The sequence below is a fragment of the Tachysurus fulvidraco genome, chromosome 9 (assembly GCF_022655615.1).
Source record: "Tachysurus fulvidraco isolate hzauxx_2018 chromosome 9, HZAU_PFXX_2.0, whole genome shotgun sequence".
Taxonomy (NCBI): domain Eukaryota; kingdom Metazoa; phylum Chordata; class Actinopteri; order Siluriformes; family Bagridae; genus Tachysurus; species Tachysurus fulvidraco.
The window spans coordinates 10,136,502-10,156,132 of record NC_062526.1 but is presented as its reverse complement, the minus strand read 5'-3'; the positions used below and the strand labels follow the sequence as shown (position 1 = coordinate 10,156,132).

Here is a 19,631-nt window from a genome sequence, read left to right as displayed (position 1 = left end):
ATCTGCTTGATTTTATGCATTGTTCTGCTGAACATGATTGTATAACATCGTATATGAGTACAGGTGTTAATATTAAAATGGACAGTCAGTGTATATACTTATTTTGCAAACATTAGTATCTATTAATATAATTGCTGTTGAGAACTTTGAAGCCAGTGTTGCTAAGGTGTTACCCTGAAGGACCTTGTTATCACATTTTGGTTTCCTGTAGAGTTGCAGGTTCACTACTCATTCATTTGTACATGAACCTTGAGTGAGATGATGTATCAAGATAAGTATTCCACTTTGTATGCAAAAGTTTAGAACCCCTGACAAATTCCATGATTTTCATTTATAAATATTTGGGTGTTTGGATCAGCAATTTCATTTTGATCTATCAAATAACTGAAGGACACAGTAATATTTCAGTAGTGAAATGAGGTTTATTGGATTAACAGAAAATGTGCAATATGCATCAAAACAAAATTAGACAGGTGCATAAATTTGGGCACCCTTGCCATTTTGTTGATTTGAATACATGTAACTACGTAGCACTGATTAATTGGAACACACAATTGGTTTGGTGAGCTCATTAAGCCTTGAACTTCATAGGCAGGTGTATACAATCATGTGAAAAGGTATTTAAGGTGGCCAATTACAAGTTGTTGTTCTCTTTGACTCTCCTCTGTAGAGTGGCAACATGGAGGCCTCAAAACAACTCTCAAATGACCTGAAAACAAAGACTGTTCAACATTATGGTTTAGGGGAAGGCTGCAAAAAGTTATCGAAGAGATATAAGCTGTCAGTGTCCACTGTGAGGAACATAGTGAGGAAATGGAAGACCACAGGCACAGTTCTTGTTAAGGCCAGAAGTGGCAGGCCACGTAAAATATTGGAGAGGCAAAGGCAAAGGATGGTGAGAGCGGTCAAAAACAGCCCACAGACCACCTCCAAAGACCTACAACATCAACTTTCTGCAGAAGGTGCATCGTTCAACAATTCAGCACACTTTGCCCAAGGTCAAGCTGTACGGGAAAGTGATGTGAAAGAAGGCTTTTCTGCACACATGCCACAAACTGAGTCGCTTGAGGTATGCAAACGCACATTTCGACAAGCAGCTTCATTTTGGAATAAGGTGCTGTGGAGTGATGAAACAAAGATTGAGTTATTTGCTCATAACAAGGGGCGTTATGCTTGGCAGCAAAAGAACATAGCATTCCAAGAAAAACACTTGCTACCCACGGTAAAATTTGGTGGAGGTTCCATCATGCTGTGGGGCTGTGTGGCCAGTGCCGGTACTGGAAATCTGGTTAAAGTTGAGGGTCGCATGGATTCCACTCAATATCAACAAATTCTTGAGAATAATGTTGAGAAATCAGTTACAAAGTTGAAGTTACTCCTGGACTGGATATTTCAACAAGACAACGACCCAAAACACTGCTCAAAATCTACTCAGGCATTTATGCAGAGGAACAAGTACAATGTTCTGGAATGGCCATCTCAGTCCCCAGGCCTGAATATCACTGAACATCTATGGGGTGATTTGAAGTGGGCTGTCCATGCTCGGCATCCATCAAACCTAACTGAACTGGAGATATTTTGTAAGGAGGAATGGTCCAAAATACATTCATCCAGAATCCAGACACTCATACAGGCTATAGGAAGAGTCTAGAGGCTGTTATTTCTGCTAAAGGAGGCTCTACTAAATATTGAACAGATTTTTTTGTTGGGGTGCCCAAATTTATGCACCCGTCTAAATTCGTTTTGATGCATATGCACATGTTCTTTTAATCCAATAAACCTGAAATATTACTGTGTCCTTCAGATATTTGATAGATCAAAATGAAATTGCTTATCCAAACACCCAAATATTTATAACTGAAAATCCTGGAATTTGTCAGGGGTTCCTAAACTTTTGCATACGACTGTATATACTGTATAACTGTACTCAAGTTCAAGAACAATCCCTAATACAGCGCAATTTTAACATCAATTTTAGAAACCTCAAACAATTCATCCTAGAGGTGACAACAGACCATAGTTAAGAGATTAGATGACCCAGACCTGGAATTCATTGCATGAACAGCCTGAGGAAGCAGATTTAGAGTGGAGATATGCTTCATTCACTGTGTTCGTCATGTGCTGATATAAATTCCCATTCAGTACAGAAGTATTTTTCATGTAACTTGTCCACTCCAAGATCGTGCTAATTAAACTTCTAAACCAGTCTGAACAAAAAATTTTAAGTCTTAAAATGAAATTCAGTGAGTAAAGTGGATTAAAGGCAGCAGGGTTTCAGTCTCATGCTATTTCCTCACCAAGGAAGTTGCGGCTAAATAGCTCTGCCGTATAAATGAGAAGGGTGGGGATTCAAGCGTCAGCACCAATAAGCTACAACTGTTGAGCAACGTCTTTATCCTTTTCCACTCCAGTGCTGTGTCACGGCTGACCCTGTGCTCTGACCCCAGCTTCCTAACGAGCTGGGATATGTGAAGAAAGGAATTCTGCTGTGCTTGGCTGTATATGTGAGGAATAAAGGCTTGTTCTGCTTCTTCTAAAAGTAACAAAATCAACAAGTCAATTTTTATGATTTTTTTTTTTTAAACTTCAACTTTCAGGCCTCATTTCATTCATGTTACTCTGATCTATTTGCTGATGATGAGTTGAGAATTAGAGAAGCAGTCTCCTCAGATACAAGCTGAGTGAAAAGGACAGAAGCCATGCAGGCTTAAAATAGCCAAATTCATGCATTAAAGACCTTTCACTGTGACTAACGTATAAATGACAGAGACCAGAAAGGATGAGTGCATAGCTAAAAGCAAGATATTGCAGGTTCAAGCCTGATTGTGGCTGACGTGCTGTTGCGTGTTTATCCTGCAACATTGAAACATTAGATAAATGAGGCAGCCTTTATCACCGGCACAAACCAGAATTCTCTGGAACTCTGGCACATTTTTCTTGAGAGATTTAATTTCCACCCGTCACATGATCCGTGAAACCACTGATGAATTCTGTATAACCTTTAAATTGATAAATTAGAGTAACCAGTTATATGAAGCAGTTCAGACATGGCCTGCCAAATTTAGAAGTTAACTCCTCTTGTCTTCACTGACCATGATTGTTGTGTTTGTCACCAGAGCACCTCCCCCACTTACAGCTGAGAAAAGAGTCTGCACCCTCAGGCCAGTTTCCGTCCAATCTCTCAGACAGGTAAATTGCACCGCTAATTCTCCACGGGTGTCGAGCTGTATGTGTACAATTACACTGCAAAGAAATGTAATCATACGCACAAATATTATACTGTACAAAGGTTGCTCAAAGCCACTGTACAAGTAAGTGATTTGTGATCCTTTTTTCTCTTAAAAACCCTACTAATGGCCACACAAAACTTGTAACTCCTAAATCTAAAAATCCCTGTTGTTCAATCCCAAATCATTACTACAAATGTAAAATGTTATATGATGCATGTTAATATACAAATGCAGATGCACTGAACATCAAATTCCTAATGTACTATGCATTTGTTGTTTGCATTAAAAACTCTGCTTATCCATTTTACTTACAGAAAGCATATAATATATATAATATTAATATAATTAACATATGCACTACAATCAGACCCCAACTTATAGACAAAATGGAAACCATCAAATATCTCCCAAATATGATTGAAAACTAGACTGTGATGACTTAATGACGCAGTGTCTTGTGTACGATGTGTATGATGCTACCAAGCTACTGTTTTTTTTTCATCATGACTGGTGGAAGCCATGGAAATGAGATCCCAAGGTAAAAACATTATCTATAGTAGTTGGCCTAACAAATTGTAGTTATTTAAGCTTTATTTTATCAGAATGTAAAATTGCATGTAAACGCACCCAGTTACTTAGCAGGACCATTGTTATGTTTCAATCACACATATTAGATTAATTTTTTTATATTCAATTACTTAATTGATGTGAATATTACATCTATAATTGTATGCTGTTACATGTGTTGTGCTGTTTTTATATGCTCATTCTAGAAAACAGCTAGCTCCAGTGGTTGTTGAGCTACAAAGCCCTGCTGCCATTTTCACTGAAAAGTGAAATGCCCATCCTCCGCACCCACACCCACTGTGATAATAATATCACACTAGTCAAACTTAAGTCTGTTTTCTTCCTGCAGGAAGTCTTGGTGGTTTCCTGTGTATAAGACAGGACAGCATGTGTGTTTGTCATAAAGCACCGAGGCCACGGTGTTCGATTCAAAGCTCACCGGTGGCCAGTTTGTCTGAAAGCTCAGAACATTCAGCAGTCTCACTTCTTTTCTGTTCTCCTCTGATGCTGCCTGTTACATCAGTGTTCGAGAGAAAAATGTGCAGTCTGTTTTTTTAAAAAAAGATTATTTGATATTTAGCCTGAATTATATCTGGTGCTAGGCTCAACAAAGACACAGGAAGTGAAAACAAACAATGTTGAAATGTATATGTGTGATGTCTGAAACTAGGATGAGAAAAACTAAGAATTTATTTCCTCCTAGCTTTTACTAAGAAACAAGACACCAATATATACCATTATATAAAACTGTAATAATACTGTACAACATAGCAGTACATAACACAGTTATTCACTAACCAGGTCACACATTATTGTAATATGGCTATAATTCCTCTTCACTACCTGATCACAACAAGATGACTGGCCCAGTGCTGATGCAGCTTTAATGCTGAACTATTAATAGTATCGGCCAAAAGATGACATCAGTGAGAGTATAGCACACTGCCAGACTCTCTCTCTCTCTCTCTCTCTCTCTCTCTCTCTCTCTCTCTCTCTCTCTCTCTCTCTCTCTCTCTACCCCATTTCCTCCTCCTCCCCTAACAGATACCGGTCTGAACTAGCTGGTTCCAGCCTCGGCAGCATCGTGGGTGTTTCCTCGGCCGCTTTTGTTCTGCAAGAGAGGCTGAGTGCACCGCACGTAGCTCACAGACCTGGTCCTAAGGCTCTTGCATTCATCACTATTCTGTCATCTACCTTTGCACATCACTTTCTCTGTCTTTTTCATGTCCCTCTACTCCGTCTCCCCCCAGATTTACTACTCCTGCTATTTCAACAGACTTAACTATATTCCAGGTCTGATGGGAGGAAATATCTAACAAGGCTTCTAATTTTACATAGCTACAGTATGGGATAAGATGTCTCTCATACACACTTGTGTGTATATTTGTATTGTATACGTGTGGGCACAGGTAATGGTAATGAAATCCCAAGAAATTGCTTTCTCAATGGTGATAACTTAGGTAATAAGATTAGGTGGGAGGGCAGCATCTGAAACACGGCTCAGAGGCTCTTTGCCAAAAAAGCAACACCAGGGTAGTTAAGGTGGTTTTAGGGGAAAGGAGGCTTTCTGACTGTGTTATTTCCTACAGTATAAGAATGAGCAATGTTATGAAAAACTGGATTTCTGTGTCCTTGTTTGTCCTCATTTAAGGTGTAGTCAGCAATTTTGCTCAAAGTTACTTAGGTGGAAAGACTGGGAAGTAGGCCTCATGGTGAAAATGTTTGAATATGTTTGCTTAGAGAGAAGTGTCACTGCAATTCAGTTCAAGGTTATTTTATTTGATCACCTTTATCCTATACCAAGACATTTCGATCCCGATGGGAGTGGACTTTTCCACAGACCCATTCACACTGGCCATTTGAACTTTTTTTTTTAACTGAGGGGAATCTTTTAGATTTTTCACACAACCAGGCTGTTCTGGTGGCTCATGGTGGCCCGACGCCTTAGTTTAATTTGAATATTTTAAGGACAACTGCTGTAATATGAGAACCTAGACTTGAACCTAGTGAAAAAAGTTAAAAATGTTTGACTGCACCATTAAATCCAGAATTTCATACAAAACCCAGTATGATAAATAATTCCAGATGAATCTTTGGAAACCAATAGTTTCATTAAATCTTATGTATTTATACCACACACTGCATTTGCAGTCTGTAGAGTTGGTATGGCAAAAAACATGGGTTAGTAGAAAATTCTACATACAGAAATATAGTGTAGCCATTTCTGTGCTTCTCCACTCACTCTGAGAAGTTGACTATCAATAAGCCAAGCAAATGTCCTTGTATACAAAGTACTGTTACTAGAGTAAACAGCACTCAGCAGGGGGTAGCTGTACTGTAAGATTTTTTCCATAAATCACACACAACACCTGTCCATGTTCCCTGTCATATTCTTCTTAAGCATATGCTAAAACATGTCCACTTTATTTATTTAGCAATAACAATAATTCTAAAGTGTTTCATTCCTTTTATAGCACAAAAACTGTTGTCCTGTTGACTTCATCAGACTCATGTTCTGAGTAAGAACAAGCCGTCCTGAAATCTAAAACTAAAAAGATCAACTTTAGCTAAAGTGCTGATGCTGGAGATTCCTTCTATTAAATAAATGTCTCCTTAAATAAAGCTTAACCATATTAGCAAGTTACATATTAGCCTAAACATTGTTTTTAATCTTTGCCATTTAACTTTGAGGAAATGTGAAAAAAAGAGGATACTAACAGAGATGGAGTCAAACTATTGACTCAACAACAATAATCAAATGGGCAGTTAGCCTTGCTGATAAACTACTGCAGTGCGCCTAGATACTTGATGCTGTTCTCTGCCGTGTCATGCTTGTATCACTGAGTTTTATCAAACTGGTGGCCTATAGACACAGGATTCACTATCTCAGACTGGAAAAGGAGGTGATCATGGGAACTTAACCGACCGTTTAAACCGACCTGTTTGAGCTGTCCCTGTGCAATTAAACTCTAGAAACCTGCATAAAATGAATAAATTTTTTTAAAAATTCCTGAAACTTTATTCCCCGCCCCATTATTTTGGTTCTTGTTTGAAAACACATCATCTACATAATTCGAATTATTCATTAACCCGGTAAAACTGCATACAAGGAGAAAATTGCATGCCTGAACTATAAAACATGGTAGAACATTAATTACTGGCAAAACATATTCATATTCTGCTTTAAAAGTTAACTTTAAAAGCCGTAACATATGACAGTAAAACTTCACAACAACATTCGTTCTCACCACTCTGAGATACAACATATGAAGCTGTTATATACCAGAAGGTTAATTTTCTCTGGAAGTCTGTATAGCAATTACAGCTTGTGTTATTGTACTTCCTTTACATAGCATCTCGATGCAATCATCTCAAACCTGCCATGTGATACTCAATCACTTTTTTCGCTGCTTGTTAATAGGGTTATTCATTAAAAGTTCATTAATGCCTAGATGACATACAAGATTGGAGGATTACTTGACTCCAAGTAATGTATTCCAAGCAGTTGAGTTCGTTCTGGGACAGATCAGCAACAACACAATGTGTTTTAGCGACGAGTGTGGCTAGAGAGTGTCCCCTAGAGGTGAACTCAAAAAATGTTGAACATCATGTACCAAAAAGTTTACAGAAAATGCAGACTACTTTCTTGGCCAGCAACAGATCTTCAGCTGTGGGTTACACCAACCAAACTGCCAGCAGTGAAGGAAAAGAGACAAAAGAATCCCAAAATAGACATAGAGTTTAAATCTAATGAATCATTGGTGCTTTCCTTCCCTGTGTCTTTAAACACATCCCTGTAGATGCTTATGCACATCCTGTACTGTATATTCTGGCATAAGATTTATTTCCCTTCTATTGTTGAAGGTAATTACAAAATGCAACACTTCACACTATCCAAGGCTGTGAAAGTGGATTGTAGAGGCAAAACATTCTTCCAGTCAATACTTTACGGATGCTTAATGAACCTCCGTGCATACATACAGTTGATTATTTTGATGTTTAATCAGATCTAGATAAAAATGTTAAAATTTCAGAATAGAAGATGTGTGCTTTGCTCCTTTGCTTATGCTTGTTGCTCATTTTTGCTTGTTCACTCAGCTGAGTTTTACTGGCATTAGGCCATGTGTATTCAACTGACATGGGGGAAAGCTGCTCGTGATTTGAGCTTTTGTCCCCTTTTTACTGTCCAAAGTGCAGGTTAAATGGATCACCCATGGGTCTAGGCATTTCCAAAAATAATTCAGCCAGTGCATTCAGTCCAGAGGTCTGAGAGGTTTGTTATGAGCTGTACAGTTGGGTAAACAGAAAGGGAAAGATGTCCAGACAGCCTGCATAACTGGGCTATACATTTTTGTAGGGTTGACTGACAAAGCACAGTGTTTATGTATGAGACTAAGAAGTGATGTCTCATGTATAGAATAAGAATGCAAAAGCAGTTTAGAAGCGATGTAAAGCATTAGCTGAACAACAGAGAGGTTGATCCATAGGTGGAACTATCCATAGAGTAAATAAAACTAATTCACTGTAAAGTGCTTTAAAGTTTATACATCATAAAATCATGCTTTACTAGCTAGCTATTTGTCTGGAGATTCAACAAGTTAGGGACAACTCTAGAACCTGAACTAAACCTTGTTAATATGTATTTGAAGCAAAGAGATTGGTGTTAAAGGTCAGATAAGGTTTTTTTTTTTTTTTAGCTTTTATTTGCAAACCTCTTTACACAAGTTCAAGGTTCTATCTGGTCCACTTTTGGGTTTGTTGCTTGTTCTGTTATGAACTTCCAGATTTCATACACATGAACTGATCTGAATGAGAGGTCAGTGTCTGCTCTCAAACATACACAATTTTCTCTCTCTCTCTCTCTCTCTCTCAAAAAAAAAAAAAAAAAGATTTAAAAAAAAAAAAAATTTTTTAAGGCCAAATAAATGAGTTTAATTCATATTCTTACACAACTTCAACAAAGAAGGAAATGCCATTAGGCATTTGGAAGCTAGGGCAGAGTTTCCTGTTTCCCTGCAACTATAGGATTACTGTCACAGGTCCTGGGATCAGCAACAAGTGAAATGGTCCACTGCCATCCAGCCAATCAGGAGACGGAGGCGTCTCTACGGGCCTGTTGATTCAAAATGCTCAACCTCATATAACTGCATTAATATCCTCTGTGTAGACTCTGCAGCGTGTGAATGCATGTTTTTGGGGACTAACATGGGAAAAAGTAACTGCAAGCTGCAAGCTGCAAACTGCAAGTAACTGGAGAGCAAGCTTCACCCTGAGAAACAATTAAGATTTACATTGAAATATCTGTAATGTGGTTAGCGATTCTGTTGCTTATTTGTTGATGTCATAATGCTAGTGCAGTTACAATGGCTTTTAAAATTCAACTTGGAATATTGCTACAAAATATATCTTGGATGCTACAGAAGCTCACTAGTTTAATATAAATATTATTATGATTTCTCCTACAAGATGTGTTACATTAATCAATAACCTGATAGCTGTGAAACATTGTTCAGTAGGAAAGACAATACCCTACAATTTGAATCTTAAAGGCTTTCTTAAGAGATCTTTGAATGCACAAGGGTTCTGAAAGAAGGGAATAAACCCTGAAGGAACAAACAACAGAAAGATGAGTGTCTTCTGCATATATAATTGAAAAACAAAAAACTCTGCCATAGCCACTGTGGAGTCTCTATGCACCCAGAGCTATAGTAAAGCACCATAAACCAGCAGAAGGATTATATTAAGGAACCGACATACTGATGATACTAAAGAAACTACAGCAAAGCACTTAACAAGTTACAATGCTTCATGAAGGAGTTAAAAGTTTCCATACTGATGGGTTTATATACTAGAATACTGTGGACACTTCACAGTGTAGAAGAGAGTATAGCTGTCATCAGTGTCTTGTAATGATAGGAGGTTAAAGTGTGCTGTTGTGTCATGTCATGTTTCTGTTATGTAACAAAATCCTCAAAAATCGTCATCAGTTTGCAATAAGACCTTTATGGGTGTTTTCTTTTTGACCCAGTACACTGCAGAGTCTTATTTCTATATCCTGCATTCTTCCTTGGTCACTTCATGCAAGATGATATCAGAACATGCTCTGCCCGGCTGACGTCAGGCCCAGAGCTGGGACAGCTGACACAGGGTGGCAACGTTAGAAATCCTGTGATGGCCCGTCACCCCCACCAGAGAAGATCATGTTAGTGCCACACCGGGGTTAGCAATTAGCTTGAAGTTCACCGTGATATGGAGCAGCAAGGTCTTGACTTGTACAACGTGCCTCCAATTTCCCTAACACAAGGGAAAAAAAGGTGCAAGGCTCTGACCAGTTTAAACCAGACATCAAACTATATAAGGAGAATGAGTCAGATGATTTACATCAAACTAACAAGCATGTGTCCTATTAGATTAGGAGAAAATGGCTGTTTGATTTGGCAACCCGGCAAGGCCCTTGTTGCTTAATCTGATTGAGTCGTGGGACCAACGTGCTGTTTGGATTCACTTGCCTGTGTTTGTGTAAGTGTGGGATTGCAGTGATACACATACCCACACACACGTCTCAACATCAGTAAAGGAAGAGTCTGGGATGTGGGATGTGAATGTAAGGGACCTGGACAGCTTTTTCTTTCTCTTGGCTTTCTCACACATCCTCCCTCCCTTCCTCCCTCTCTCTCTCTCTCTCTCTCTCTCTCTCTCTCTCTCTCTCTCTCTCTCTCTCTCTCTCAATCCTTGACGTCACCTGGGGCTGGCTCATTACGGTAAATAAGTGGTCAGGATAAACTTGCTCGCATGCGTCACACAGAATTCGGCCACTGAGTCTGTCTCTCAGGGCTGAACAATTGAGCCAGGGAGTACTTTCTGCATTTATAAACAAAAGAGTTTATTCCATGGCTGCAATACTTTCACTTCCTGTAAGACATGAGCACATAGTGAACTTTTAGACAAGGGAAGTGTTTATGCTGGTCACTTCTTTGACCTGTTTCCTGTCTTAGGGACAGGATTATTATAATTGCAGTGTTGACAGGCCCGGAACAATATTTCTAAAAAAAAAAAAAAAAAAATAGATTTCCGTTGATAAAAGTGTTGATATGATTTGAAATTGAGTTCAGAGCACCACAGGATGTTTGCTTATGCCTCGGCTTATGCTGTTTCAACATGATAATAGAGTAAAATACATATGCAGGCAAATAAGAGCCATGTTATGTATCTGCATTAAATACAGCAGATCTGGTGAAGTTCTATGAGTGATAGCCAGGCAAATATACAGTACAAAGAAATAAATGACTTATTGACTCATTGATCTACAGTCAACTGTGGAGCCAGAGCCCTCAGAATTCAGGACTTTCTCTCAAGTCCCTTTTTTTTGAGAAAAATGCCTACAGTGTCTCGAGGGAAATTTCACCTGGTTAGCCTTTAGAGCAATGTGTAATGTCTAAACAAAAGAAGCAGCAGAAGAAAAAATAGCCCTGTGCAACCAGAACTGCAAGGAACGGCAAAAACAAACAAACAAATAAAGTCGATATAATCTAATATTTAAAGTAATTAACACGTAGACTCACTACACATACACACATATACTCAGTACACACTACAGTTCACTCTGATCAGACATTGTTTAATTATTTAACAAGTTAATATCCTATGAAGGGTCACAGAGAACATGGTGTTTGTCCAGGGGCAAGACAGGGGACACAATGGACAGGGTGCAGACTCATCACAGTGTAAAATCACTCATTCACACACACATTTACACACACTACAGATGGTTTAGAGATCAGTAATGCAGGTCTTTGAACTGAGGAGGAAACCCAGAGTAAACTGCTAAAACACAGGCATTAAAAACTCCACACACACAGAGAGGTGGGGATCCCCAAAACCAGGAGGTATGAGACAAACAAGCAACCAAAACCTCTGAACCATCGCCCCCTAACAACAGACCTGAAAGTCTATATATATATATATATATATATATATATATATATATATATATATATATATATATATATATATATATATATGTTATCTTTCACTATAGTTAAAATTATTGGCCACTTTATTACATATTCAATAACATTTACAACCTCCATTTCAAGGACCATGTATGCACCAACTATATTATTTACAAAAATGATACCTACAAGGATGACATATTTTGCTGTCTGGCTGTTTTTCTGGCATGATTTTTAGGTTCACTTTTACAGAACTGTTACTGTACCTTAATGCTGTGTGCTCAACTTTATCCTGGTGTGAAAAGTTTACTCAGTATGAGCATGAGGTACTGTAAGTTGTACGCTATAACCTTCACTGTCCTCAAATCATCGAATGAGAGATTTTAGAGCAGTGTGTTAGACCAGGATTTCCACCACCATCATTAAAACACAGATTGAGGAAATACCTTTCAGACTGAGACTGGTGTTTATTCCTCCAGGAAATTTCCAGAAACTTGTACCTGCTCTGGAAGCGGTTTTGGTTGCTTGTGGTAGCCCAAAACACTTGTGATTTAATTATTGGCCATTTAAATGAATTGTTGTACTAATACACAAAATACTGCTGTACAAAGTCTACTTACTTATCTGTGTTTCTGTGAATATGTGTGTGCCAGACATTACCTATAATTACTACATGTTTACTCAACTTAAAACATTCAATCAACTTACATTTATATTTTTTTATACATGTGAGCAATTAAGGGTTAAGGGCCTTGCCATAGAGCTCAACAGTGGCAGTTTAGTGGACCTGTGATTCGAGCTCACATCCTTCCGATCAGTAGTCCAATACCTGTCAACTTTGTGTTTATGCTACGGTAAAAATGTGAGAATAAATAAACCTGCAGCAGTCATGTCCAGTGAACTGGCCAAAAAGAAAATCTAATTCCATTTGTATAATTATTTAAACATATTAAAAATAAAGTGAGAGCCTTGTTAATTGTTATCAGCTCCTTTAAGCTTTAAAGCTATTCTCTTCTATGTACCCTTACGCATTGCCTGCTCTGGTTTATATCCCACACTAGTAGTGAGAAGCAGTACAGTATGTGCTATAAGATATAATCCTTATGTAAATATTTGATGTTGTGACCTTACAAGTAGCTGCTGTGTATAGAAATCTCTGAAAAAACCTGTATACAAAATTCTGTCATATCGGAGTTAAGATGTTTATATTGTGAGTGTGATATAATCCCAGACTTGAGATCTCAAAGGAGCTGAGATGCAGCTTTTTAAATGTAAAAAAGAAACCAGGCTTAGATTTCGTTTTGAATATCCACTCACACACGCAGACCCCTATTTATGCTCCAGACATGTACATGTTTATGTCTCTGTGTGTTCTTGTAGCTCTATACCTTAGCACCCACACTGAGTGCAGCCTGCATACATATGAAGCTAAAGACCTTTTTATTGCCTGGGCTTGCTAGCTAATTGCCCTAGTTAAATGTGTTATTGCCGCTCATATGAAGAGCCCTAGCCTTGATGACACACAAAGCCAGGTGAGCTTTACTGGGTAACTTTCCACTCACTACAATCTTCAGTTGTGAGAGGTAGGACAGAAGGAGAGACAGGTGGCTTGACCTCTCCAGCTGATTCTGATCTTTTTTTTTTTCCCTTTTTCTTTTTTTTTTAGGTAACCCACTGTTGCCCCCTGTTTATCAGCTGTGTAATCGATGTAGATCAATGCTCGGCCAGCTGCCAAACTGCATAGTTATGATCTGTTTGCCAGCCAAATCGTACTTATCAAAGAAATCAGTGCAATCCTTTATCAGCTGACAGAAAGGGATGTATGTATGAATTGTTAAAAATCTGATAAATCTGACAAATTTTCTTCAAGCACAGAGCACTAATAGTGAGTAATTACATACACAGCCAACCTGGGATAAGGTGCTCAGCTAAGCTAAACGATGTGGTTGACAATGAGGCAACATCAAATCAACAGTCTGGAAAAAATATGCACTTTTCAAATACTGTGTACTTAGTATTACTGGAAAACTGTCATGTGTAAGAGTCTCAGTGCTTCACAAAGATTATGAGGTGGGGATGCTAAGTACTGAGAGCAGATTATTCTTGGCTGCTAACATTCTCCTTAGAAAAGCAGAGAATGATCAGAAATCAAATTGAAACTGGGTTTCACCTACAGCAGTGACTCGTGATCAGAGATTTTATTGATTAGTAACAATATAACCTAAAAAAACTAAGTTGAGAATATTTGTTATTTCAATGGAATGAGTTGTAGGTGAGTCTTAATAATTGCTGAACAGCTGATATACCTGGTGCCCAGCATGCCATTTACATTTACGGCTTTTGGCAGACGCCCTTATCCAGAGTGACGTACATATTTTATAGAACTGAGCAGTTGAGGGTTAAGGGCATGGCTCAGGGGTCCAACAGTGGCAGCTTGGTGGACATGGGGTTCAAACTCACAACCTTCCATCCAACACTCTATCCACTAGGCTACCACATGCCATCATGGATGCCCATATGCCCATATGGATGAGCCACCACTGCCTTCCTGTTCTGTCCTGTAAAGATGTAAACCTATTGAAACTGAATAAATAATTATTTTAGTAATACTCTGAACATATGAGTGACACAGATTGACCCTGTCCTCAAAAACCTTAACAAGAGCTGTTAAAGGACTAAAAAGATAAAGTTCAGAAAACAACCTTAATTCAAGGGTACTTCCATCTGTTATGACTGAACTGTATGTCTTTAATACATACCTCGCAGCAAATCATGTGTAACTGATGACTGCCCACGGTTTGAATCAGTCACTTGAGATGCTAATATATTCCTGAAAATAATACACCAAGCTAGAAATTCTTGGTATACTGTAGTTAAAGGGCCTAACATGGTTCTAAAGGTGTAAAACCTTTCCTGCTGTAATGCTAAGTATAAACGTGTCCCAGTGAAGTTTTGCAGTACATCACACTGATCAAAAAAGAGCTGATCAGTGTATGAAAAACACACTGGCCATAGTTCAGCCACAGCTCAGTTACAGATTTACACATGCATGAATTATTTTGCTGAAGGCAGCTCACCAGATCAGAGAATAGCTAAAGAGGAGAGCTTTTACTACACTTTATTTATGCTCTCTCTTCTGATTTGCAAACTGATCCAGACTACCTGATCTTTGAAAAGACAAAGAAGTGTAATCTCCACAAGTAAAGTTCAAAGCAGATATCTTATATGTTTAGTCTATGACACTAGTCCAAAGTGGTAACTAAAAGCTTAATGAATCCGAATCATTAAGATTGATAGTGTAGTAAGCAATAATGTACTGTTTAAATGACAGTGTTTTATTTTACAGCAAAAATAAAGTCATTCAGTCGCTAGCTTCTCCTTTTTTGTCATTTTACTGAGAAACAGGAAAGTAGAAACTCCTCTGTCCTCCAAACTTTCTCATGTTGGGAATCTTTCAAAAAACCTATGAAAAAAAAACTTCATAAATTGCAAAACATTTCTCTTTGATAGCAAGAAAATATCCATTATTAGTCTTTGATCGTTTATGTGGAGGGAGTGTCGTATATGTCCCTGCGTATGCGCTGTTACTATAGACACGACTATGTATTAGAACAAGCTCATTTACTGTATATTATCACTCAAGTTACAGACAGAGCGGCTGTTTGAGCAATGCAACTATATGTGTACATACAATTATACTGTATATGTCATTCTGTTAGACTGTGGAGCTTCTGGCACTAAAACAAATTCCTCGCATGTGAAAACATGCCTGGCAATAAAGCTGATTCTGATTCTGATATATGAAATAACACACATGTATTTTCTGTAGATATCAGAGTTCAACTGTGCTGTTGCATAACTTCATATATTTAGTAAAAATAAAATATGAATTCCTTATAGGATTTGTGTAGAATTATCGCTTCCCCTTTTTCAAGGATCCGAAAACAAAACAATCTATAAATAAAAGTATGATCCACACCTTTGTGAGGAAGGAATCTACTTGGTTTTACCTGGACCTTAAGATCCCATGTATATACATAGATAGACACAGACATAGATTTATATTCCTGCCTTACAGTGCAAGATGAAATATTTTTTCTAAAGCAGTAGGCAGAAGAGCCTTATGCTTGTTCCTGCTTTGGATCACGACCAGTTTTTTTCTCTCTACCCTTTTCCTGTAACATGCTGTTCTGGGTTTAAGCCGTACCAGCCGACATCATGTTGTGAAGTTTCTGTGGTCACGTTGCTCTCATCTCCTTTGTATAATAAACTCTGACATCTTTTCTGACATCCTGAATAATGTTCAGGCCTCTTTTTTTAGTACCAAAACAGATTTTTGAAATATCCAAATATCCAAGTGTTCCCACTTCCCTGTTCTCATGTGGAAAAACAACAAATCAAACAAACTCCACATTCAAATGATACTGTGAGAATCAAATCTAGACCTTTGGTTAGTTTGGCTGTGCAGGGACTAATGATACGATGACAGAGCTGGCCAAGAAAACATCGGAGCAGCCAAATACCACAGGATTGTTGATTTACAGATAAACCATTCAAATGCATGACTATATATAGAACTTTAGAGCCAACCCATATTAGTACAGAGTGTAAAATCAATCAGAAATGGTTTCACTGCCAGTTTACTGATAGAATACCCAGTACATTTTTGTTGACGCTAAAATGTGCTTAGAATTCTGTGTAATTGGTAATATTTCTTTGTAAGCATTTTTTTTGATAGAATTTCAAATTTTCAATGATTAACCTTGGGACAATTGATTAAAAAGTCACTTGGTGAACTGCACAAGCTTTAAGTTCAAGTGATGTATGGAATAATTTCCCACTTACAAAGAACCATAAGCACAGCAATAGCTATTCACAAAAAATAAAAAATAGAACGTGTAGCCGTTTATTTCTTCTTTAAATACAAAGCATTAAAACTAACAGCACAAAAGCGACCAAGAAAGACAAGTTTGAGCCTGTGTCACTGTAATGACCACAGCAGCTAAAAAGGCCAGCATGGAATTTTCCATTCAAAAGAGTTCGTGATAAGAGAGAAAAAGCAAAAAATATTTAATGAATGACAGAATGCATACAGGCTTTTTTAGTGACTGCCTTTTTGCTAAGACCCCGAGCATCTTCATGTTATTCAGCTCCGTGATATTAATTCAGGGCCAGTGGAAAATCCCCAATCTGGTTAAGCTCACCTGTTCACAAGCATCAGTCCACTAGCCACTTGCCTCCCCCTCTTTTTCCTCTGGTTTTATGGGAAGGGAGACTTGAGATAGCAGGGTTGTCACCCTGGTAGCCCATACGGTCTTATTTAGATGTGTTCATTCAAGCTGTTATCATGTAATTCCTAGAAATATCTTTCTACGCCAGGATCACCTAGTCAGCAGGGGTTCGAAAAGAAGAATACATGGTTCTACATTCGGCATTCTTTCAGCTTTCTGAATAACCTCATGTTATATGATTTATTCTGCAGTCAAATAATGGACAGGATTAAGGTGCAAAGTAGTGAACTGATAAGCTGAAGTTCATTTGGTTCAGTGTAGAAGAAAGCAGCAGATATTTGATATACACTGCTTCACCTGGAGAGAAACATGAAGATTTTTGCATGAAGCTCGCATCTTCATTATCATAATGCAAATAGACACGTTGGCTGTTTGTTCTTTCCAACTTCTGCTTTCTAGTTTGGCCCACTCTGACGTCAGATTCTTGTTCTTTTCTGACAGAAGGTGAGACGGACGTGGTCTTTTCCACTTGTTATAGCTCATTCCCTTCAAAGTATCAGTGTGTTATGGATTCTGAGATGTTTTTCTGCTCACCACATTTGCAAAGAGTGGCTATTTAAGCATTTATGTGAGAATGAACTCTCTCTATCACAGTGTTTCCATGCACATAACTGCCCTCACTGAGCGTATTTTCTGCACCATTTTGTCTGAAAATAAAAAGTCAGAGGTGATCGGCAGGTTCTGAAATACTCTGTCAGTCTGTCTGTCACCAGCAATCATGTCACGGTCATGACATCACGTTTTGTTGAGTGATGTGAACTGAGCTGTATGGGATTGCTAGATGTGTTCCTAATAAAGTGGAAAGTGTTTGGATTGCACTTATATTTATCATTACAAATGCATTTCTTGCTATGTGATGTGCTTATGTGTGATAATGTGTCCATTCTGCTGTATTTGTTTGGCTTTGTTAGCTATATTCTGATGTCACGTGTGTAATAACACCTGGATTGTCTGAATCACATGGAACAGTCACTCGGCTGTTTGTTCTTATTTATAATAAATAAAATGATACAGTTAATACTTTTATTTAATTATATATATGCTACAAAATAGTATTTACAGAAAAAGGAGTGGACTTTTAACCCCTTTCTGTTTACAGGTTACTTTGTTGTGTCTGAGTTAAACGGAGGCACAGATTTTTGCCAAAGCTTGCTTTGTGTCAGCAAACTTCAAATGTCATGCAGTCTGTGGCACCAGCCACGTCATTGTAGGTGGGATCATTTCTGACCAGGAAAATAGCAACTGGGCAAAAACAGGGAAAAACTGTTTGTGTTTTTGACTGCAAAAATAAACCCTACTACAGACAAAGAAAAAGGGAAACGCACAAAGCAAGTCCTACCTGTGTCCCTAAGCAGGCCACCATCATGTGTGTGAGCAGTTTGGCAGCAAACATGGGGAATTTGGAGCAGAGCACATGAGATATGATGGCCAAGGCAAAGCCTGCCGAAAGAGACACGACACGTTAGAAAGCAGATTTGTAATTTTTGTAACTAAAGAAAGAGCTTTATGAAGGCAAATCTTAACTGGCCAGGCCAATTTCAGTGTGATTAAAGAAATAATCAGACTTGAACCTGAGATGCAGATGAAGCCTGCGGTGTAGAAAGCCTCGTTATATGAAGACAGAGAGCCGATCTCAGCGGACGCCGTGTAGATGGACAGATGTGAACAGGCACACTCCACAAAGTTCTGGCTGTCATCTACCACTCGACAGAACTGACCATCAGACAGCCAGCTAAAGAAGAGGACCAATAACAATAAATGTTACACAGGTTTTAGCTGAATATACGTCATTAGATGAACAAAAGATTTTATAAGAAACCAATGTCCCCACAAGGATAGGAATAATTATAGAAGAGATTTGACCTGGGGGTGTGGGGGTTGGGGGTGGGGGTGGAAGAGACATTTGGTTACACACCCACAAGAAAAATGGCAGCTTTTAAAAACAACCAAAAACAAACACATGAAAGTTCTTACTTATGGTTACAGAGACCAGAGATTTAGGTGTAGCATAGATTTAAATAACTGCATTATTATTTGTGCCAGTAGAAGGTCCTTGATGTGATAGTTCAATAATTGTGTGTGTGCTTGTGTGTGTGTAGAGTGACACGTGAACCACCTTTCAGCTTCCTGGTTCCACAGAAGGCATAGGGATTGACGGGGTTTCGCCCGGCGGTCTGGTGTGTGTATGCGGTAAACCACCTCTTTACCATCTGCTAAAGGTCTGGACCCCCGGCCCTGAAGACTAACAGAGAATACCTGCACACACATACACACACACACACACACACACACACACACACACACACACACACACACACACACACACACACACACACACACACACACACACACTGTGTACTGCAACAGCTATACTGTATATGGTCGAAATGACAATAAAAGCTTCTTCACTTGACACACACACACACACACGCGCACACACACACACACGCACACACACACGCACACACACACACACACACACACACACACACACACACACACACACACACACACACACACACACACACACACACACACACAAATAATAACAAACTGGCTAGGTTTATATCTATGACCAAATACCAGGAATA

The 19,631-nt window shown here is 38.6% G+C and overlaps 1 protein-coding gene across 2 annotated transcripts in view; it reads right to left on the bottom strand.

The window, feature by feature from the left end:
- adgrv1 (adhesion G protein-coupled receptor V1) overlaps positions 1-19,631 on the bottom strand; it is a 118,445-nt gene that overhangs the window by 28,466 nt on the left and 70,348 nt on the right. The window contains exons 81-84 of one of the 2 annotated variants that reach the window (XM_047818700.1): positions 19,157-19,296; positions 18,612-18,772; positions 18,380-18,480; positions 18,050-18,282 (exon numbers count right to left, since the gene is read on the bottom strand). In XM_047818700.1, the coding sequence (XP_047674656.1) occupies positions 18,217-18,282; positions 18,380-18,480; positions 18,612-18,772; positions 19,157-19,296 (468 nt within the window). In that variant the 3' untranslated portion in view covers positions 18,050-18,216. Of the gene's footprint in view, positions 1-18,049; positions 18,283-18,379; positions 18,481-18,611; positions 18,773-19,156; positions 19,297-19,631 lie in introns of those variants that run through there. The other variant, XM_027138513.2, reaches the window with a different exon arrangement.